At 45.5% G+C, this 24,412-nt stretch overlaps 1 protein-coding gene across 1 annotated transcript in view; it reads right to left on the reverse strand.

The window, feature by feature from the left end:
- LOC144672603 (transcription factor Sp5-like) overlaps positions 1-21,177 on the reverse strand; it is a 31,912-nt gene extending 10,735 nt beyond the window's left edge. The window contains exon 1 of the mRNA XM_078534424.1: positions 21,073-21,177. Coding sequence (XP_078390550.1) covers positions 21,073-21,177 — 105 coding nt within the window. The remainder of the gene's footprint in view (positions 1-21,072) is intronic.
- Positions 21,178-24,412: the final 3,235 nt, after the last annotated feature.

The following is a 24,412-nucleotide window of genomic DNA, read 5'->3' on the forward strand; positions in this document are numbered from 1 at the left end:
CAAAAAAATTGTCTCAAGATTATTCTTCACTTAAGGGGCTGAATCGCAACATCTTTCCAAAGCTGTTTTCCCAGTGGTGAAAACTCCACAAGGCAAAACCTGAGGGGTGGCCATAAGGTCCATGAGGATTGATTATAATTGTCAGAGCTATTTTAGTGTTAACAAAAGGGCTTATTCTTGAATTCAGTACCAGTCTTGGTGCAAATTCTCTGTTACATAATTCTGCCATGGGAAAAATAGAAGCAATTGCTTCATTTTCTCTTCCCAACTTGCAGTCATTAAAAACCCATTGTAGCAACTGAATTTCCACAAGACATGTTTTGGAGGGTGATAACTTCAGCTGTCAATATGGCAGCGAGCGGATGTAATCCAGGTTAAAAGCCTCCAATTAAGCCAAAATTCATAGGTGAAATTCAGTCAGCAAAGCTTTCTAGATCAAATAGGGAAAAGTACACTTCAACTTGCTCACTGCCCACCCATCAAAGCAAATTTAATTGATTGCACTTAGAGCACAACATTACAATAGGAAGGATCACAGAGAATTGATCGATAGATACCCAGGGAACTTCCCATCTGCTGTCACTGTCACAGTATACGGGACAATTCTGCATTATATGTTTAAAATTTAACCCACACCATCCACAAAATTAAAGAACACGCAATTAATCCCAAAATACACTTGGAGCGGCTATAATAAAAATGGTCAAATCAGACTTCAAATTCATGTGGGAAATCAGAAAAACAACTGGAAGGCGATCTGAACAAGGGCAGACCTCCTTTGTTTTATTAGAACAGTTATTGCCAAGCAAACCTTCTGTCGGGATGGGCTTTTAACTCATTATTTGTGCTTGTTGTGTATTTACACAGGCTGTGTTTTCAGACAGGTTTTAAGAGCCAACTCAATACAATCAAATCTAGCTTCAAAAGTGGAACTTCAAACCAATTCAATATATTTACATACAATCACATTGGAGTTAAAAGCTGATCAAAACCACACATGGATTTGAATAAAGCGCTCATTTAGCCCCCACTCTAATTCACATCCTGGTTATACTTCACACTAGGGCTTCAAGTGGCTTTTCAGTGGGATCTAGCCCTTGTGCGCTTTAGAAGTTGCCCACTTTGACCCAAGACCGGAAGTAATGCTAGTCCAGTTTTTGACAGTACCATTTCAAGCTGCTTCGGACATCAGCTGTGCCTCAGCCGGTAGCAGTCTTACCTCAAGAGTCCGAAGGTGCTTGGTACAGTACTACTTCATGTTTTGAGCACAAAAATCAAAGGTTAGATTCCTGTGCCCGTACTGAGGGAGCGCCGCTCTGTCGGAGGACAGACATGAATCTGCCCTCTCAGGCGCACATAAAAGATTCCGTGTCATCAAAGAGCAGCGGTTCTCCCCAGTGTCCTGGCCAACATTGATCCCACAAATCAACTTTACAGAAACAGGTTACCTGCTCATTATCACATTTGTTGCTTGTGGGAGCTTGCTGTGCGCAAACTGGCTGCTGTGCGTTTCCTACATTAAACAGCGATCACATTCATTCCATGGGGATGCCCCAAAATGCTTTCCAGCCAATGGTCATGAAAGGCACTATATCAATGCAAGTCTTGTCTTTTTTTTTTACGCATCTAAATATGGTGCAATCATTTTAAGGCAAGGCACCACGCGGACGTACCCTGAACACAGGTTTTCTTTGGCGTGTGGGCTTGTAGACTGGAGCCAGATTACAAAACTCGCTTGCCCTGCAGCTCTGAGACCACAGAATGTGCTGTGACCACAGTCTCTTCAAGAACAATTCAGCTAGTCCAATTCCCCCACCCTTTCTCCGTAGCGTTGCAAAGTTTTGCGTCAGCTGCTTCTCCAATTCCCTTTTGAAAGCCACGATTGAACCTGCCTCCACCACGCTCTCAGTCAGTGTATTCCAGGTCCTAACCACTCGCTCTCAGTCAGTGTATTCCAGATCCTAACCACTCGCTCTCAGTCAGTGTATTCCAGATCCTAACCACTCGCTCTCAGTCAGTGTATTCCAGATCCTAACCACTCGCTGTGCTAAACAGTTTTCCCTCAAGGTGCTGTTGCTTCTTTTGCCAATTGGGGGGCAGTTCCACCATGGTAGATAGTGGAACTTGACTTTAAAAACAAAACTCTGGAATTAAAAGTCTGATGATGACCATTGCCGATTGTCATAAAAACCCATCTGGTTCACTAATGTCCTTTAGGGAAGGAAATCTGCCATCCTTACCTGGTCTGGCCTACATGTGACGCCAGACCCACAGCAATGTGTTTGACCCTCTGAACAAAGGCAATTAGGGACGGGTAATAAATGCTGGCCTAGCCAGCAACACCCACGAATAATATTTTTTTAAAAATCGGTGTCTCCTGGCTCTTGACCCTTCTGTCAATGGAGCAGTTCCTCTTTACCTCTGTCCAGTCCCCTCATGATTTTGAAATCTCCTCTCAGCCGTAGAGAGCGGACCCAGTTTCTCCAACCTACCTACGTAACTGAAGTTCCTCAACCCTCGAACCATATTTGTAAATCTTTTCTGCACCCTCGCTAAAGCCTTCACATCCCTCCTGAAGTGTGGTGCCCAGAGTTGGACACAATACTCCAGCTGAGGCCAAACTAATGTTTTATAAAAAAAGGTTCAGCAGAACTTTCTTGCTCTTGTACTCTGCCTCCCAGGATTCCCAATGCCCTTTTTAACTGCTTTCTCAATCTGCCCTGCAATGGAAAGGCACCTGCTGAGTTTAAGAATCACCTGGAAAACTCCTCCAATGGCTCATGGGCCTACATGGTTAGTAGCTGAACACAACTGGTCTAGGAAGGCCCCAGGTTCAATCCCCGGGTTAGCCAATCTCGGCAAGGATAGTGGCAGGACCCAAACAGCTTCAACATCTTCAGCTTAAGGAGGGGCAAATCACCGAACACAGTAATACAGCAGTGGAGGCCATTCTGCCCATCGTGTCTGTGGGGCTTGTGAAAGAGTTATCCAATTAGTCCTGTTCCTCTTCTCTCCTTCCATAGCCCTGCAACATTTTTCTTTTAAGTATACATCCAACTCTTTTTGAAAGTTACTATTGAATCTGCTTCCACTGCCCTTTCAGATCACCTCACCGTCTGCAAAAAGAAAAAAAAATCTCGTTTCCCTTTTGATATTTTGCTAATTATCTTCAAATCAGCCAGAGCTTTCACTTTTGGGATTGGTACCTGTATCCATAGGAACCTGTTGGAAACATGCACGTTGATCAGGCGAGGACAGCATCAGGCTCAGCCACGGTGTCAATGTCACAATAGCCTGATATTCACTGTCCCGACTCCGTGACCGATGGTCATTTGGGCAAAGTCCTGTGTTAACAGTACTCCCGGGGCAAAGGTAAAACTTGATCAGAATGGCTCAGTGCCACATTGGGCAACTCATTTAGCAACTGCCCTGCCAGGAGGTCAATAAATATGGATCCAAGACAGCAATAAAACAAAACAACCTTCTGTAGGTGTGCTGATAGGATATTGTGTGGATGGGATATTGTGCTGTAAAAAGCACCTTAATGAGCATTGGAAACATTGCCTCTTCCCACCCAGATTTTTAAGGATAAAAGTACAGATCATCCATTCCAAGACAACATATTGTATACATAGGGAGATGAAGTGCAAGACTTTTGACAGGGGAACATCTAAACAACAACTTATATCTATATAGCATCTTTAATGTAATAGAACTCCCCAAGGCACTTCACAGGAACGTTATAAAACAAAGTATGACCCCAAGTCACAAAAGGACATATTAGGTCAGATGACCAAAACCTAGTTAAAGAGGTCGGTTTTAAGGAGTGTCTTAAAGGAGGAAAGTGAGGCGGAGAGGTGTAGGGAGGATATTCCAGAGGTTACAGCCTTGGCAACTGAAGGCATGGCCAATGGTGGAGCGATTAAAATCGGGGATGTTCAAAAGGACAGAAATAGAGGAGTGCAGTGGAGCTATAGGAGTTTGCAGAGATAGTAAACGAGAATTTTTAAAATCAAGGTGTTATCTGACCAGGAACCAATGTAGGTCAGTGAACACAGAGGTGGAGGGGTGATAGGGGAATGGGACCAGCTGTGAGTTAAGGCACCAGCCATAGTGTTTTGGATGACCTCAAGTTTACAGAGGGTAGAGTGTGGGGCAACCAGCCAGGAGTGCAGAAGAGAATAAGTAGAAAATGAAACAAAAAAAAAGGCGGCAGAGAGAAGGAAAAGTGACAAGGGAACCAGGAAATAAAGCTTAAAGGTGAATGAAGAGCAGGGGAGTGCAATTGGCAGGAGACCATTTCACACTGGCACAACACAGCAAACATATCGTCAGATGAGGTGATCAGCAGTTTCACTCTGGATAGAAGGACATATCCTACCCCATAGCAGGACATGTGGACAGATAATCACAATTAAGTGAGAACTGCACAGTTTATACAAGCGGAGAAATGTATCTGACCACCAGCAGATTCTATTTGCATCTGTAGATCAGGAATATTTTACAAGATAAATTAAGTTTCCAGGGGCTTCCCCAACAATGGGATTAAAAACCCAGAACTGTCGACTTATTTTTAAACCGGTGATGATTTGTTGTGGAAAAATGTCTATTTTTTTCTAATGATTTTGACTGCCTGGTAAGCCACACTGACCAGAAAAATGCCAGACTCAACCTCTGGCCTGTATAGAATTAGCAGATCCTAACTCAAGGCTGCGGTTTCCCTCAGTACTCCTGCGCTGGGTGGGGGGAAATATTAAATATTAGCCCAGGTTTCTGTTCCCAATCATTAGCTAGTGAGCTATGCTGGAAAGTGTGCATATTTGGGTAGGATTGGGTTCTGAGGTGATGTTCCCTTGGAATGAAATAGCCTCAGCGAGACTTGCCTGTGAAGAATGGACACTCGAGCGCCTGTAAAGACTACTGAAGCATTAGTCAACACGTTCAGAATGGAGAGCACATTGAGAAAAGGAAGTTTACCTAATTCTCCTCACTGGTGTACAAATTCCATGAAAAAGGAGACATGCAATGGAACAGGCAACTCTGGAGCTCTTAACAGTTTATTAAGTCATTACTTGATTGGAGATTAACAAAATCAAAATGAGCACAGCCTCAGAAATTACAGGGCATCAATTCCAGCTGCTTAACTAAATCATCTATTCTATCCCTTCCTTTGCCCTATCACCATATCATATTTCACACACTACTTTTCAAATACCCAATTGCATTTTACTCCTGCCTCAACTTATGACAAAGAATTTCACACTTGTTAAATAAACCTCTTTAGTCAAAACCGAGTCCTTCGAAACTGCACACTTCATTCTTCCAGTGCTCAGTCTGGGTTACCCTCACGGTTGCCAATTCACTGACCAGTGCCAACACTTATTGAATGTTTAGCCTCAAAGACTTTCAAAATCTTAAAAGCTTTATCAGGTCCCTCTTTCACTAGAACTCATTCTGTGCTAATGTTCCAACCCTCTCACAAAGACCGAATCAATTAGATCAATTAGAATCAATTGGAGAGACCAAACGCAGACTGGGTGACCGCTTTGCAGAACACCTACGGTCTGTCTGCAAGCATTACCCAGACCTCCCTGTCGCTTGCCATTTCAACACTCCACCCTGCTCTCATGCCCACATGTCTGTCCTTGGCTTGCTGCATTGTTCCAGTGAAGCCCAACGCAAACTGGAGGAACAGCACCTCATCTTCCGACTAGGCACTTCACAGCCTTCCGGACTGAATATTGAGTTCAACAATTTTAGATCTTGAACTCTCTCCTCCATCCCCCCCCCCTTTCCGTTTCTTCCCCCTCCTTTTTGTTTTTTCCAATAATTTATATAGATTTTTCTTTTCCCACCTATTTCCATTATTTTCAAATGTATTTCCACCCATTGTTTATCTCTACCTTTTATGCCCTTTCAGTATTATTTCACCCCACCTCCACAAGAGCAATCTGTACCTATATGATCTGTAATCATATTTCACCCTTCTCCTAATTATACTTCAGTTCTGCCGAAGGGTCATGAAGACCCGAAACGTTAACTGATTTCTTCTCCGCCGATGCTGCCAGACCTGCTGAGTTTTTCCAGGTAATTCTGTTTTTGTTTTGGATTTCCAGCATCCGCAGTAGCTTTTAGCTTTTTGTTTCAATCTGTACCTTGCCTGTCCTGCTCTCTAGTCTTAATTAGCACATTCCTTTAGATAATATCACCACCTTCAACACCTCTTTGTTCTTTTGTCTGTGACATCTTTTGGTTATCTCCACCTATTACTGACTGCTTGTCCCAACAACCACCCCCCCCCCCCAACCCCCCCTTAAACCAGCTTATATTTCACCCCTTTCCTATTTTAACTTAGTTCTGTTGAAGGGTCATGAGGACTCGAAACGTCAACTGTGCTCTTCTCCGCCGATGCTGCCAGACCTGCTGAGTTTTTCCAGGTATTTCTGTTTCTGTTTTCAATTAGATCCTCGTTTGGATAGTGTTGAGTCCATTACACACAACAAGACGACACAGATATAAAAGGTAATTTTACAAGAGAGCCAGAGACAAGGTGAAGAGCAAGTTTTAAGGCAAGCTATGATCTAGAAGGCACTGGTTGAAAGGCTGGTGGAAGCAGATTCAATAGTAACTTTCAAAAGGGAACTGGATACTTATTCAAAGGGGAGAAAGCTTTAGGATGATGGGAACAAGCAGGGGGCTGACCGGATAGCTGACACAGGCACAACGGGCCAAATGGCCTCATTCTGTGCTATGAGATTCTATGATATAAGGCTCTAAAATGGCACACAGAAACTAAGAAATTATGCATTTTACTTTTCCATCCAAGTGTCTCATTTTGGAAAGTTTGTTCACAGGTTTAACTCCATTAACATTTAATGGCCCACAGCTAATCAATTCTTACAATTCAACACACCGACAGAATGAAGTTCTACCCTTTAGCAGAAAACATTCCATCCCAGTAATATGATTCACTCCAAATACTAGTCAAAAAATCATAAAACTTACTGCATGGCTATTGAGGCAAGATGAGGATGGTGTGATTTCTCCTCTTGCTAGCACCTGGATAGTCTGACTAAATATTCACTTTATAACAGGCAACGTCTTTTCATCCTTGTATAATTCGGAGGGGCTGAAAAGAAACTGTAAAACCCCCTTGGGCTGTACGTTTAACATGGAATGAGTGCTGTAAATTTAACCTGCAATGCAAACCTCAAGAGTGGTATGGAAAGAGACCAATCTGCTTTGCACTTCATGTTAAATTTGAACTGTTATGCAAGGTAGCCTTACAAATTGTGAAGTATATTTACCAAAAAAAAAACAAATAAAAAATCGTTTTTAAAAAAAAACTGCAGAATGAATGTTGTTAAAATGCAATTTTTGTCCACATGTAATTAAGAAAAAACAGGATTCTCAACCAATCATTTGAGTTGACAACACCCCCTCCAGAACCGCTAAGTATTTAAACGGGACATAGTAATGAAGGGGTTCTTTAGCAGTAATAGAGGATGTTATTTACTGTGGGCTCCAGATGCTAGTGTGAAAAGGAGGAGTTTGAAAAACTGATTCATAAAATCGCTTTAGACATAAAAGTGACTTCAAAAGTACTTCATTGGCGGTAAAGCGCTTTGGGGCGCCTTGGGGGGTCGTGAAAGGCGCTATACAAACGCAATTTCGAAAATATAATTAACATTGCAAAAGATACCATAAGCTACCCTTTACCATTCAAAGCATCACGTTCCCCTTTTGACTTTCACCAGCAATTATGCTCATATATGTAATTATTCAGAAGAAGGAGAACACATTTAAATTCAGAGCTGCAGCAATAAAGAAAATCCACTCTGTGATCTCAGGATCTAAGGAAGTGGCGGAAATTGACAACAGGATCAAAAAGGCTCATTCAGCAGCTTGCTATGTAATAACGTGGGAGGGAAGAGAGAGAGAAAATGAGCCAGCATTGCTTGCAAATCGGTGTAAAAAAAAATAAAACACATCTTGATTTAAAAAAGAAACTGCTGTAAAATGTGTTACGAGGAAACCCCTTTAAAACATGAACAGAATACAAAAAAACAGCCTGTGGGTAGGACTGGAAATAAGGAAAGCCTTCTCAACTTGACATTAAACGCCTTTGAAATGACATTAAATTAAACCAACCTGCAACAAACGCTAGCAGATAAATTGCCTCCTGAACCCACGATTGTGGCCATTCACCAGGACTTCGGTGATGTTTTAAGGTAAGCTGATTTCCAAAAGATAGGGGGAACCTTCTCTCCTTGCTACTTCCCACTGCTTTGAGCAATGTTCATTGGAATATAATCTGGGTTTTTTTTTTCCCAAAACCAAAGTTTTTTGGCCCCTTACCAGCCAATAAAAGGCAAGGCTTTAGAAGTCAGCCGCCTGGCAGTGATTCGAATGGTCCACGCTCTTATCAATCAGGCGTCAAGTCTACAAAATGCTTGGGACCTCTAAGGGAGGGGCTGCCTGGATCAATGTGTGCCGGGGCTAGTGTGTCTCTCTGATAGGATGGCAGGGGAGACAAACCCCCTCAGACCGACTGGAAGAAGTCATCACCATCTGGGAGATTCTCGACATACAAAGATAATTGGCTTGACTTGATCAAAAAGAGAATTGTCCCACAGGAAATCACCCTCATTCAAGCACTATTTGCGGTTCAACTCGTGACAATTGAAGGCTTTAAGTGGACTATCTTTTAAGCCTAGTTAAGGGTTAAAAGCAACACACACACACACACAAAATAAAATCCTTCTATTTTCCTTTGCATCCCAATTTTACTTTTTCCCACCCAAATTCAGATGAAAAGTCCAATTTTCGAAATTTGCAACAGACTTTTTTTGAATTTATTTGCTTTATCCAATCTCTTCATGACTTCGAAGGCTGCAGTGTAAACTTTAAGTCTTCAGTTTTATGTTCTGATTGATCGGGGTGTTTTTTTTTGTGAGGTGTCAGGTAGAAGGGGCGCTTTTTGGGAAAGTTCGCCCCTCGTTTTGTGGGCTGGTTGTTGGCTATTTTTCTGAAAATGTGTGGATGTCAAGGCTTTTAAGCTGGGAGTCTCATCATCTGGATGGAGCCTTTTTTTGAGAGGAAGGAGTCACCAGGACTTGCTTTAGCGTCTCTTTAAGCTGTCCGGCTCACTGTCATAGCAGCACGGCTGCTGCAGTTAAGCCAACTCGGTCGAGTTAACCGATGAGGCTCTGTTGCCAATGCAGGTACTGAAACTCTCCTGGTAGAGGATTATCCAAGTCATTTTGTTACCTCCAAATTTGACAATTCCAACACTCCCCCCTGGCTGGTCTCCTATCTTCCACCCACCATAAACCTCAGCTCATCCAACACTGTGCTGTCCATGACCCAATTTGCACCAAGTCCCATTCCCCTCGCACCTCTGTGCCCCCTGAGTTCCCGGCCTGGCTACGCCTCCATTTTAAAACTCGCATCCTTGTTTTCGAATCCCTCCATGACCTCGCCCCTCCCTATCTCTGTAACCCCCTCCAGCCCCACAACCCTCCGAGATATCTGTGCTCCTCTAAGTGCTTGGGTTGGAATGGGAGGCAATGGCACAAAGGCATTGTCACTGGACTAGTAATCCATAAGGCCCAGGGTAGACCTTGGTTCAAATCCTGCCACAGCAGATAGTGGAATTCAAGTTCAATAAAAATCTGGAGTTAAAAGTCTAATAATTATGACCATGAAATGATTGTTGTAAAAACCCATCTGGTTCACTAATGTCCTTTAGGGGAGGAAATCTGCCATCCTTACCTGGTCTGGCCCACATGTGACTCCAGACCCACAGTAATGTGGCTGACTCCCAAACGCCCTCTGGACAAGGACAATTCAGGATGGGCAATAAATGCTTGCCTAGCCAGCAATGCCTACATCCCATGGATGAATTTTTAAAAAATTCTCACCTCTTGAGCATCCCCAATTTTAATCGCTCCACCATTGGCAGCTATGCCTTCAGCTGCCAAGGCCCCAAGTTCTGGAATCCTTAAACTTCTCTGCTCTCCACCTCTCGCTCCTCTTTAAAAACACTCCTTCAAACCAAGCCTTTGGTCACCTGTCCTAATATCTACTTATACAGCTTGGTGTCAAATCTTGTTTGATAATCCTTTTGTTTGATAGTGCCTTGAAGCAGTTTACTATGTGAAAGGCACTATATAAATGCAAGTGGTTTTTTTTTAATCCTCTGGTGTATTCAAGCCAGAAGCTATCAATTGGCACAATTACTTTTTACATTTTTTTTATTCATTCATGGGATGTGGGCGTCACTGGCTGGGCCAGCATTTATTGCCCATCCCTAGTTGCCCTTGAAAAGGTGGTGGTGAGCTGCCTTCTTGAACCGCTGCAGCCCATGTGGCGTAGGTACACCCACAGTGCAGTTAGGGAGGGAGTTCCAGGATTTTGACCCAGCGACAGTGAAGGAACGGCCGATATATTTCCAAGTCAGGATGGTGAGTGACTTGGAGGGGAACTTGCAGGTGGTGGTGTTCCCATGTGTCTGCTGCCCTTGTCCTTCTAGGTGTTAGAGGTCATGGGTTTGGAAGGTGTTGTCAAAGGAGCCTTGGTGAGTTCCTGCAGTGCATCTTGTAGATGGTACACACTGCTGCTACTGTGCATCGGTGGCGGAGGGAGTGAGTGTTTGTGGATGGGGGGCCAATCAAGCGGGCTGCTTTGTCCTAGATGGTGTTGAGCTTCTTGAGTGTTGTGGGAGCTGCACTCATCCAGGCAAGTGGGGAGTATTCCATCACACTCCTGACTTGTGCCTTGTAGATGGTGGACAGGCTTTGGGGGTCTTTGATGGGATGTGGGTGTCACTGGCAAGGCCAGCATTTGCGGCCATCCCTAATTGCCCTTGAACTGAGTGACTTGCTAGGCCATTTCAGAGGGCAGTTAAGAGTCAACCACATTGCTGTGGATCTGGAGTCACATGTAGGATCAGGTAAGGACGTCAGATTTTCCTCCCTAAAGGGAACCAGATGGGTTTTTACAACAATCAATCATAGTTGTCATGGTCACCATTACTGAGACTCGCTTTCAATTCCAGATTTATTAATTGAATTTAAATTCCCCCAGCTGCTGTGGTGGGATTTGAACCCATGTCCCCAGAGCCTGGGCTTCTGGGTTCCTAGTACAGTGAGGTTACCACTGCACCATCATCTCCCCAATTGCTGAACCCTTTCCAACAGAATTTTTTTTACCAGCGCACCTAGACAGTGAGGGGTGGCAGACTATTCAACTGCAAGGGCATCACTGTTGAGCTTGATGCCATCTCAAATGACACACACACTACTGGATAGTCATCAGGAGCAGGCATCCCTGACTGATTTTTTTCCCTCCTAAGCACAGGGTTTCTCAAGCCAATTTGCATGAACCCTAGTGCCACTCAGTAAGATCAGTTAACTCACTGAGGCTGCAACCTGGAATATGCTGGTCTGTATAGCTCAGCTTCATGTTCACTTTACCAACAGAACCATCCAGAGCATTTTGTATTCATTCCAGCTGCAGTTTTTGGACTTTTGTTTTCCATGGTGAAGTGGAAATAGGGGCGATTGGCAAATTATTTCTTCGCAGTCTTGCTCTGTAACTTAAGAGAAGACCAATGGAACCTTCATGGGGAAACAACTTAAGCATTGGTTTGTGCCATTTCTTCAGGGCTTGTGCCACAGTTACGACAGGAAACTGGGGAAACCCTGTAAACATAGGAACTGGAGGGGGCCACTCAGCTCCTCGAGCCTGTTCCCCTATTTAATTGAATGGCGGCTGATCTGTATCTTAACATCATCAAAGCCCCCTTGATTCTGTAAGCCCCAATACGTTCTCAAGGGCAAGGAGGGGTGATCAATAAATGCAGGCCTTGCCAGCGACACTCGCATCCTATGAAACAATTCACAAGGAATGTAGGAAACGCAGCAGACAATTTGTGCACAGCAAGATCCCACAAACGGTGCAGTAATAATGGCTAGCTAATTTGTTTTTGGGATGTTGTTGAGGAATAAATATTGGGCCAGGATAACATCCCCGCTCGTCTTTAAAATAGGAAATTCCTTAAAACCTGCCTCTTTGACTAAGCTTTTGGTCCTAATATCTCCATATGAGGCTCAATGTCAAACTCCGTCTGATAATTGCTACTGTGAAGCTCCTTCCGATGTTTTTGTGACATTATAGGTGCTATATAAATACAGGCTGTTTTCATTCAAATGCTATTGGGTTGACTGCCTGATGACTTTAGTGCATTGATGGTATTGTACTGAGCCACAGAGGCCAGTAAGGACCCCGGCATTGACTTGTGGTCAGTTGGTGAAAGAATTAGGAGTCATGGGGCCCAGACTGGTACGCTAGTTTACTCTCAGTGGGTAGCACTCTTGCCTCTGAGTTAAAAGGTTCAAGTCCCACACCAGTGCTTGAGTATAAATATCTAAACTGACTCTGCAGTGCAGTACTGAGGGCGATTTATCTTTTGGATGAAACATTAAGCCAAGGACCCGCATGCCCTCTCAGTTAGACGTACAAAATCCCATCACGCTATCTCAAAGAAGAGCAGGGGAGTTCTCCCTGGTGTCCTGGCCAATATTTATCCCTCAGTCAATGTCACAAAATCAGATTACCTGGTCAATATCACACTGCTGGGTGTGAGAACTTGCTGTATGCAAATTATTTGCTGCATTTCCGACATTATAAACAGTGGCAGCCCTTATAAAAGTGCTTCATTGGCTGCAAAGGGACTTAGGTTGTCCTGGGGTTGTGAAAGGCATGATATTGATGTAAGTTCCCTCTTTATTTTTACTGGCACCTGCAGTTGTCAGGTTGGGCACTGGGGGATGGTTGGTAAGGACTATGCCCATGTGACTATCATACCCCAGCAAAAGAGTTAGAATTTACAGGAGGGAAGGAGAAAAAGTAGAGGGGTGGAGGGAAAGTGCACACACAAACTTGCATGCAAATATACCTATGCAACTACTTCTGTTCACTGCATAGTTAATAAATAGAGCATTTGCAGTTCAACAATGTTTTCAGCTGTCCCCATGTGATTTTTCCCCCCATCTGTGTCTCTTTGTCACACAAGTTTCACTGGGTTGTTTTCCGTCTTATAATTTTCAAATTTTACAGAAGTTAAGCACAGGAACTCCAGCTGTGTTGTTGGCTATAACCACTGCAGGTTGAAAGCTCTCCATCTGCTCCTAGTATGTGCTATGTGGCTGTTTGACTTGTCTACACTACAGTTCTGCTACCTTTTGTACCAACAGGTGCTTATAAACCTCAGCTGAAATTCAGAAGTAAGTGGTCCAGTGTCAATGTGGTGATGCTGATCTACATTGACTTCCAAACAGGCAATGCTCTGATTTTAAAATTCGCATCCTTTGTGATCGAATACTTCCCTGGTCTCACGCCTCCCTATCTCTGTATCCTCCTCCAGCCCTCCAACTCCGCGAGATGTCTACACTCTTCCAACTCTGGCCTCTTGAGCATTCCCGATTTTAATCGCTCCACCATTGGTGGCCGTGCCTTCAGCTGCCTGGGCCCCAAGCTCTGGAATCCTCTCCCTACCCCTCTCCGCCTCTCTCCCTCACTTTCCTCCTTTAAGACACTCCTTAAAACCGACCTCTTGGACCAAGCGTTTGGCCACCTGACCTAATATCTCCTCCTGTGGCTCAATATCCAATGTTGTCTGATGACACTTTTGGGGACATTTTTGCTACATTAAAGGGGCTATAAAAATGCAAGTTGTTGTTGTTGTACACGGGCTCCTTGCACGCAGTGAGGCCCGATTCCTTAGCCAGGCATTCTGTAGAAATGCGGAGCAGCGCTGAAGGTCATGGATGAGGGAGGCCCTTGAGTCCATTTGATGCCAGTGCTCCAGGATGCCAACCCTGCCATCTCTCCAAGCACAGTGCCCTGCTGTTTCTGAAGTGAGGGCACTATCCTGGTCTCAGCCAATCTTCCTGGCACCTGCTCCTCTGTGCAAAGGTGGCAAGCAACTCCAGTGGCTAATCAGCCTCTGTACAAACCCCTCTGCCCACCTTTTGGGTTGCCAACACTCCAGGATTGGCCTGGAGCATCCTGGAATTGAAGATCAAACTCCAGGAGAAAATCTTTGGGACATTTTAAAATTTTCTTTGAACATTTCTCTTTATCAGATATAAAAATATTGAAAATGGGGGGAAAAAAGGCTGTTTGGCTGACTGTCCAGCATCATCCAATTGGGTAATGAGTCTTTTTGCTTTCCAATTGGCGTAGGAAGGCAGTGAGTCACAAGGATGGATGTGTTGGCCGACTAGTGGGGCAAGTCATGTGATGGAACCTCCAGGAATACATTTAATCACAGTTGGCAACCCTAATGCTCTCCAGTAGACATAAAAGAGCAAGGGAGTCTGTCCTGGTGTCAAATCCAAAATTTATCTCCCAGCCAATATTCACTAAATCATAGATGATCTGATCATTATCTCATGCCGGTCTGTGGGAGCTTGCTGTGCACAAAGTGGTTGCTGCGTTTCCTGAATTCCAACAGTTCCCACATTTCAAAAGTACTTCATTGGCTGTAAAGCGCTTTGCAACATCCCAAGGTCTTGAAAGGTGCTACATAAATGCAAGTCTTTCCCTTTTTTTTTTACATATTCTCTGCTGTTGGCTGCAGAGCGGTCTTAGTCGAACATGAGCTGACTGGCTGCTTGCCCTCATGCCCAGGGTACAGACGGTGTATTGGGACTTAATAGCAATGACTTTAGTTTTAAGTACATAGTTAGGAAGTTAACATGAGATTAACTTCTGGCCAGTGGAAAGTACATTTTCAGTTCAGGAATAATTTTGTCTGCACTGTGTTATTTCCATTTTCCTCTCACGGTAATTTTCTTTAATTATTTACTTGCTCAGATCCGGGGACTTTGAACACATTGTATAATTTATCCGACGTTCATGTCGGACAACTCCAGGCTTTTAAGCACCTACCTGAGACCACCTTCAGAGGGGTTGTTTGCAAGGAGGTGGGCAGGTTTGCCGTTGCCGGGTACTGCCGATGTTACCGTGAGCTGCCCAGCAAGAGGTGTGCGAGAATGGCGTTGGTTGACTCAGTGTGCCTTCCACTCCTCAGGGGGTACAGTTGGCAACAGTAGGCAAATCCTAGGTGTGGTGCTGCCTGACATCAGCTGCTGTAGGTGAGTTCTCTCCAGTGTCCTGGCCAATGTATATCCCTCAACCAACATGATACATTATCTGGTCATTATCACACTGGTATTTCCGGGAGCTTGCTATGCACAAATTGGCTGCAAGATTCCTGTATTGGAACAGTGATGACCCTACAAAAGTAATTCATCAGCTGCTCAATGCTGTGGAATGTCCTGAGTTTGTGAAAGATGTTTTATCAATGCAATTCCTTCTAATATCTATCCTGTTTCCAGCCCAGTGCTGCTCCCTTTCATCATGACTTATCCTGATCCACACTGTTTCTGTGGGACTGGGGATTGTCAGTTCAGTGGCAGGAAGGTTTACCACAGGTGGCAATTGTTCTGGTGCCACAGCCATGAATGGTTTGGCGAAGAACGGCAAAATGATTTATTTTTGCTGGAACCAACATTGTTTTTCTACATTCATTGAATGTGAGCATCGCTGGCTAGGCCAGCAATCATTGCCCATCCCTAATTGCCCTTGAGAAGGTGGTGGTGAGCTGCCTTCTTGAACCGCTGCAGTCCATGTGGTGTAGGTACACCCACAGTGCTGTTAGGGAGGGAGTTCCAGGATTTTGACCCAGCGACAGTGAAGGAACGGTGATATATTTCCAAGTCAGGATGGTGAGTGACTTGGAGGGGAACTTCCAGGTGGTGGTGTTCCCATGTGTCTGCTGCCCTTGTCCTTCTAGGTGGTATTGGTAGTGGGTTTGGAAGGTGCTGTCGAAGGAGCCTTGGCGGGTTGCTGTGGTGCATCATGTAGATGGTACACACTGCTGCTACTGTGCGTCAGTGGTGGAGGAAGTGGATGTTGAAGCTGGTGGATGGGGTGCCAATCAAGTGGCTGCTTTGTCCTGGATGGTGTCAAGCTTCTTGAGTGTTGTGGGAGCTGCACTCATCCAGGCAAGTGGGGAGTATTCCATCACACTCCTGACTTGTGCCTTTTAGATGGTTTGGGGAGTCAGGAGGTGAGTTACTCGCCACAGAATTCCCAGCCTCTGACCTGCTCTTGTAGCCACAGTGTTTATATGGCTAGTCCAGTTCAGTTTCTGGTCAATGGTAACTCCCAGGATGTTGATAGTGGGGGACTTCAGTGATGGTAATGCCATTGAATATCAAGGGGCGATTGTTAGATTCACTCTTGTTGGAGATGGTCATTTCCTGACCTTGTGTGGCGCGAATGTGACTTGCCACTTGTCAGCCCAAGCCTGAATGTTGTCCAGATCTTGCTGCATTTGGGCACAGACTGCTTCAGTATCTGAGAATTGTGCAATCATCAGTGAACATCCCCACTTCTGACCTTATTTTGGAAGGAAGGTCATTGATGAAGCAGCTGAAGATGGTTGGGCCGAGGACACTACCCTGAGAAACTCCTGCAGTGATGTCCTGGAGCTGAGATGATTGACCTCCAACAACCACAACCATCTTCCATTGTGCTGGGCAAGACCCCAGTGGAGATTTTTCCCCCTGATTTCCATTGACTTCAATTTTTGCTAGAGGTGCCTATCTTCCTGCTGATGGTTAGATAGTTCCTGTAGCATCTTACATATGAAGGAACATCCTCTTTGCCTGCTGTGTGATGCCAGTCAGCTCACGGGGGAAGAAAGCTCTGAAGTTTGGGCTGTTGCAATGCCAGGGTTGCCAATGCTGGTTGGGACGTATCCCTCGCGATTTCATCATGGGACCCTCATCTCCAACCATCCCTGCCTAGTTGAACAAAATTTTCTCCCCCATCCTTACAGCCACTAAACGACAACTGTAAGATTTGAGTTCAGATTACCCAAAAAAATGGGGGTCAAGTTACCCAAAAAAGGGGGTCAAGCTCATAAGCGATTTTGAAGTAGTTTGTGAAGAGGCAACAGTTTAAATATTATGCATGAACTAAATAGACAGTAAAACCATACGACCCGTGACAGTGGTTTACTGACTCTGGAGGACAAACGGAGGGGAGACTCAGGGTGAGTGTGGTCTCTGTAGCTGATGGCTGAGGGCGGCAGCCTCTCCCACTTCTTAACTGAGGCGTTAGAAAGTTCGCCTCCAGTCTTCTGCCTGACAAAGGCTGCGGCCAGCATCGATCGCTTTGGAAAATTTCTACCGATCCAAAGCGGTTTTTGTTTGCTTGTGAGAGGCTTTTTTTTTTTAACGTTTGCTCAGGCAGTTGGTTTATGTCCAGGTCATCAGATCCAACCTTATCGCGACTGTCTGTGCTAGAGACATGTCCTCAGCAGAGACGACAGGCCTGGCCTGCTTTTCACCTAGCAAGCTGCTATGGAAGCTTTCTTCATAAGATGCCTGTAATATTCAATAAGTTTCTTCATATTTTATAAGGTCGTTGGTTAGCGATTTCTTAGACAACAACAGCTTATATTTATATAGCGCCTTTCATGAAATAAAATGTCCCAAGGCCCTTCTGTGCTGTAGTGTTCTATGGTTCTATGGGTGCAGGTCAATGGGATTAGCGGAATAATATTTCGGCACAGACTAGAAGGGCCGAATGGCCTGTTTTTCTGTGCTGTAGTGTTCTATGGTTCACAGGAGCATTAGAAATTGAAGTATGACCCCAAGCCAGGGAATATTTGATCGGATGACCAAAAGCTTGGTCAAAATGGTAGGTTTTAATAAATGCCTCAAAGGAGGAGAGAGAGGTAGAGAGGCGGAGAGGTGTAGGGAGGGAATTCCAGAGCTTGGGGCCCAGGCAGCTGAAGGCATGGCCGCCAATGGTGGAGCGATTAAAATCAGGGATTCTCAAGAGGCTAGAATTAGAGGAGTGCAGAGATCTCAGAGGGGTGTGAGGCTGGAGAAGACTACAGACATAGGGAGGGGTGAGACCATGGAAGGATTTGGTGTTGTTTAACTGGGAGCCAATGTGGGTCAGTGAGCACAGGGGTGATGGTTGAACAGGACTTGGCGTGAGTTAAGACACGGGCAGCAGATGTTTGGATGACCACGGGTTTATGGAGGGTAGAATGTGGGAGAGCAGCCAGGCATGCATTGGAATAGGTGTAGAGGTAGCAAAGGCGAGAATGAGTGAAATTGCTCAAAGCAAAAGACCATTATTTTCTCCTGGGTTCCTATAGCAGTGTCCAGGAGATTAAACTTTCATTCCTGGTTGTCTGTCTGTTCCTACTGCCCTTAACTCCTGCTCTTCCGCTTGCTAAAGCAATCGTAGACATCCACCCACTTGTGGAGCACTTTGTGTGTGTTCGCTATGGCCCAGCAGGTATCACTCTTACCTCTGACTCAAAGTTTGTGGGTTCAAGTCCTACTCCAGGAGTTGCGTGTAACAATTCAGTGCAGTCATGGAGAAGTGTCGGAGGTGCTGTCTTTTGGATGAGGTGTTAAACCTGCCCCCTCAGGTGGACGTTAAAGATCCCATGGCACTATTTTGAAGAGGAGCAGGGGAGTTATCCCAATGTCCTAAGCACTATTTATCCCTCAATCAACATCACAAAAAACAGATTAACTAGTCATTACCACATTGCTGTTTGTGGGATCTTGCTGTGCGCAAATTGGCTGCCACATTTCCGACATTCCAGCAGTGACTACACTTCAAAAGCACATCATTGGCTGCAAAGCATTTTGGGATGTCCTGTGAAAGGCGCTATGCAAAGGCAAGCCTGTCTTTCTTAATATAAATACTGCAATAAGATTGGCTTTTGGTATAAAAGCAAAAAACTGCGGGTGCTGGAAATCCAAAACAAAAACAAAAATAGCTGGAAAAACTCAGCAGGTCTGACAGCATCTGCGGAGAGGAGCACAGTTAATGTTTCAAGTCCGAATGACTCTTCATCAGAACTAAAGAGAAATAGAAAAGAGGTGAAATATAAGCTGGTTTAAGGGGGGTGGGACAGGTAGAGCTGGATAGAGGGCCAGTGATAGGTGGAGATAACCAAAAGATGTCATAGACAAAAGGACAAAGAGGTGTTGACGGTGGTGATATTAGCTAAGAGATGTGCTAATTAGATGTGCACCATTATTACATTTCTTAGATAATATCACCATCGTCAACACCTCTTTGTCCTTTTGTCTGTGACATCTTTTGGCCATCTTCACCTATCACTGAGATAAAAACAAAAAGCTAGAAGCTACTGCGGATGCTGGAAATCCAAAACAAAAACAGAATTGCCTGGAAAACCTGAGTCCGAAGGGTCATGAGGACTCGAAACGTCAACTCTTTTCTTCTCCACCGATGCTGCCAGACCTGCTGAGTTTTTCCAGGTAATTCTGTTTTTGTTTTCACCTATCACTGGCCCTCTATCCTGTTCTGTTGAAGGGTCATGAGGACTCGAAACATCAACTTTGCTCTTCTCCGCCGATGCTGCCAGACCTGCTGAGGTTTTCCATGTATTTCTGTTTTTGACCTGATAAACAGGACTCAGATTAGAATGAGTCACTACACTGAAAAGCAAAGGGAAGACAATCGGCGGTGTGTCGTGAGGGGTTGAACTGTGGGTGGAGATGCCTTTTAAAAATAACCAACCTTTCATACTGGTGGTCAAATAGTTAAGTGAAGTGAATACCTCCAGTGCTATGGATGCGCATCTTTCTATCTAATGAGGCAGGTTTTGGTTTTGAACCCAGCTCTGTGGAATGAAAGCAAGGAGATTCCAGGGCAGTGCTGACAATCCAATCCTTTTCTCTTTGAGATGGCAACAAGTGGCTGTGAACTTCCCAATAAACGTCACAAATTGTGCAGATCCTCAGAGGCTTTGAGGGTCACACAATAGCACCATTGTTCCCTCTATTTAAAAACTCTTGAATGATAATGACCTTGTCCCTGGTGAGGGTCACACCATGGCGCTGATGGCTCTTTTCACAATTAGAGCGATTGGAGCACTTCTGTTGGGATGACTCTTTGAGATTTATTCGACGTAGAGAGTTTACAAGACGGAATATCTCCGAAAGGGGGCGGGGTGACTTGCCTGAGCATCCCAGGCTGGCTGTTCACACTGCAAAGGGATGAAGCCATTTCTGAAGGCAGTTGACTCTTCCCGGCAGGTCCGTTTATGCAGGTCTCGGGATGCTCCCTCCCCAAACTCTGCCCCCTGCTGCGTAGCCCAGGAAACCCTGAGATCAATGGCATCAACCCACTGGCCCCACCCCCCCCCCCCCGCCCCCCTCCACCACAGCGGAGTGAACACAGACCAGGGAGTTAAGCTGCACCATTCCAATGTGTAGAATTGAAAGGGTTAAGTGGTCACCAAGGGGGAGCTCTCCCAATTGGGTGTCGTAACTTATTAAAATTCATTCATGGGATGTGGGCGTCGCTGGCTAGGCCAGCATTTATTGCCCATCCCTAACTGCCCCTTGAGAAGGTGGTGGTGAGCTGCCTTCTTGAACCGCCGCAGTCCATGTGGTGTAGGTACACCCACCGTGCTGTTAGGGAGGGAGTTCCAGGATTTTGACCCAGCGACAGTGAAGGAACGGCCGATATATTTCCAAGTCAGGATGGTGAGTGGCTTGGAGGGGAACTTCCAGGTGGTGGTGTTCCCATCTATCTGCTGTCCTTGTCCGTCAGCCTAAAATCTATGGAAAACATGGTGGGATAACCCTGACATTAATTGGGAGGTTCCCCCAGGGGAAATTAACACCAATATGATTATGCAACACCAAAACAGGACTTTCGGCCCATTGTCCCTATGCTGGCTCTCTCTGAAAAGCGCTCTCTAGTGAGTCCCACTCCCCACCCCTAGCTTTTGCACTACTCTAGCAATATTTTCTTTTCCAGATATTCCTTTTTAAAAGCGATTATGGATTCTGCTTCCACCAGTGTTTCTGGCCGGGTATTCTATGGCTTAACAACCTTCTAAGGAAAAGAATTTTCCTCACCACTTTCGTCATTGTTTCGGTGATGATCTTAAATCTTAGTAATTTTGAGCATTTTCATCAGACCTCTTACCTTGCGCTCTCTAATGAAAAGGGCCCAATTTTCTCCAGTCTCCAGCCTCTTCTTGTACCCAAAGCCTGGTATCATCTTTGTGATTCCTTTCTGCCCCCTCTCCATGGCCTTGACATCCCCCCTAACTGAACCGAACACAATATTCTAACCGAGGCCTAAACAGTGATTTGTCTAAATTTAGCCTAACCTCCTGCTTTTAAGCTCTGTGGCCGGGATTTTCCGGCCCTGTCGTGACCCCGTGGTGACCCCACCGTGGGAGGTTTGGCAGCCCGGCCAAAAGTCCATTGACTCTCGGTGAGACCGAACAATCCCGGTGATGGGCGGGGCTAGAAAATCCCGCTCATGTTTCTATTTATAAAGCCTGGGATTCCGCATGCTCTTTTACGGCTTGCTCAATGTATGCTCATACTAGTAAAGATTTGTGTAGCTGAACTCCTGAATCTTACCGTTCCTTCACTCCTTTTTAAAGTTTTACTGTTTAGTGTCTACCTCCTCTCTTCATTCTTCCTTTCAAAGTGGCTCAGTTCGGACTTCCTGGCATCTGACTGCTAGCTGCCCAATCCACTTTGCGGCCTATGCCCCCCTCAGCAGTAACTTGGGGGAGAATTTTCTCCCCCGTCGGTTGGGAGCGGGCGTGGGAGGCCGCCATTTTACGTGGGCGGGCCGATTAAGGCCCGCTCAGCGTGACACGTGCCCAGTAGCGCTCAGCGCTACCCGTGCGGGTGGGGGGCAGGAGGGAGAGTAGGGGCCTGCGCTCTTTCGCACATGCGTAGAAATCCCCCTGAGGCACAGAGCTGCCTCTGGGCGATTAAGTTGAAGCTTCGAAATAAAAAAAGTTAAAAGTCATTTACACGTGTCCCCTCGTGTGACAGCTGGGACGTGTTAACCAAATGTTTGAAAAATATTTATTCATTTAATAAACCCTTCATGAAACCTCACCCCGCCCGTGGATGAGGTTTCGTGAACAATGCACAGGCCGCCTGGGCTCTTCGCCTGCCCGCCAACCTTAAGGTTAGATGGGCAGCATTTTTAATTGGGTTAACTGGTTTGTAAATGGCCTTAATAGGCCTTTGACAGTTTGGTGAGCCCACAGCCAACTCCGGTGCCTGCCGAATGAGAGATCGGAATGATGCGTCATTTTACACACAGAGGTGCCTCAGGGAGCGGAATAAAATTAAAGAATTAAAGACTCTGTCACATGAGCAGGGACATGTTAAAAATGAGTTTTAAAAGCGTTTTGTTTTTAATCACTGGTCCAAACCTCATCCTGCCCCGGGTGAGGTTTCGCCAAAAACGCAAAGGCCGCTTGGCCTATTCGCCTGCCCACCAACCGAAAGGCTAGACGGGCAGCGAAAAATTTGAGTTACTTAATTGATTAAGGGCCTCAATAGGCCGCTTAATTGTCGGCGGGCGCGCTGCTGCCTCTCACGCACGCCCGCTGAGTGAAATATCGCGAGAGTGCGCGGTGACGTCGGGACGCTCGCCTGACATCGTCGTGCGCTATTTAACTCTCGTCCGGGTTGGGCGCGTGCCTGCTCAGCGAGAGAAAAACTCAGCCCAAGATTTGAGAGGGAATTCCAGAGCTTAGGGTCCAGGCAGCTAAAGGCACAGTTGCCAATGGTGAAGCGATGAGAATTGGGAATACTCAAGCGGCCAGAATTGGAGGAATGTATTCACGTGCGGTCCTCTTTAGAGTTTACCACACTTGCTACTTTTGTGCCATCTGCAAAGTTTGATATTTTGCCCCCTATACCTGAGCCTAAATTATCTAAACTGATCCCTGAAGGACACCACTGTTTATAACACCCCGCCAATTTGAAAAACATTTATGAACAACTACTCTCTGTTTTCTATCCTTTAATCCCAAATTCCAATCCATGCTGTTGCATTTCTATAAGTACTGTGAACCTTACATTTAGCAATAAGCCTCACATGTGGCACCTTTTCAAATGCCTTTTGGAAACCCATATACACAACATCCACTGCCTTTCCTGTATCAATGCAGTCTGGTATTTCCTCGAGTAACCATTATATTTGGCAGGTGACATGCTACCAGTTCTCAATTAACCCATGTCTTTCTAAGCCAGTACTAACCTTATCCCGTTTATAATACAGTCTCCTGAGTCTTAACCACTATCAATAGCAGGCACAATTACTTGGTTTATCCCTTGCTCCATTTTTGAATAGAGATTTTACATTAATAATCCTCCAGTCACCTGGCACAATGTCTGTATTCAAGGATGTTTGAAAGATTGTGCTCAGAGTCTCTGCTAGTTCCATCCCTGGCCTCCTTCAGCATTCTAAGATGAACGTCATCAGGTCTCCATGTCTTTCACACGTTGTGTTCAACAACATTTGAGCACGACTCCTTGATCCTTTGTTATCGTATTAATTGTTCCACCTCCCCCTCTTTTTCTTTTATTTATTCTCCTGGGGGTGTGGGCTTCGCTGGCTGGGCTAACATATATTTCCCATCCCTAATTGCCCCTTGAGAAGGTGGTGATGAGCTGCCTTCTTGAACCGCTGCAGTCCATGTGGTGTAGGTACACCCACAGTGCTGTTAGGGAGGGAGTTCCAGGATTTTGTCCCAGCGACAGTGAAGGAACGGCGATATATTTCCAAGTCAGGATGGTGAGTGACTTGGAGGGGAACTTCCAGGTGGTGGTGTTCCCATGCGTCTGCTGCCCTTGTCCTTCTAGATGGTAGAGGCCATGGGTTTGGAAGGTGCTGTTGAAGGAGCCTTGGTGAATTCCTGCAGTGCATCTTGTAGATGGTACACACTGCTGCTACTGTGCGTCGGAGATGGAGGAAGTGGATGTTTAAGGTGGTGGATGGGGTGCCATTAAGCGGGGCTGCTTTGTCCTGGATGGTGTTGAGCTTCTTGAGTGTTGTGGGAGCTGCACTCATCCAGGCAAGTGGGGAGTATTCCATCACACTCCTGACTTGTGCCTTGTAGATGGTGGACAGGCTTTGGGGATTCAGGAGGTGAGTTATTTCTTGCTATCACGTGGAGTGAATCGAATTGGCTGAAGACTGGCACCTGTGATGCTGGGGACCTCCAGAGGAGGCTGAGATGGATCATCCACTCGGCACTTCTGGCTGAAGATTGTTGCGAATGCTTCAGCCTTATCTTTTGCACTGATGTGCCGGGCTCCTCCATCATTGAGGATGGGGATATTTGTGGAGCCTCCTCCTCCAGTGAGTTGTTTAATTGTCCAGCGCCATTCACGACTGGATGTGGCAGGACTGCAGAGCTTAGATCTGATCCATTGGTTGTGGGATCGCTTAGCTCTGCCTATCACTTGCTGTTTATGCTGTTTGGCATGCAAGTAGTCCTGTC

Source organism: Cetorhinus maximus, chromosome X (assembly GCF_964194155.1).
Source record: "Cetorhinus maximus chromosome X, sCetMax3.hap1.1, whole genome shotgun sequence".
Classification (NCBI taxonomy): Eukaryota; Metazoa; Chordata; class Chondrichthyes; order Lamniformes; family Cetorhinidae; genus Cetorhinus; species Cetorhinus maximus.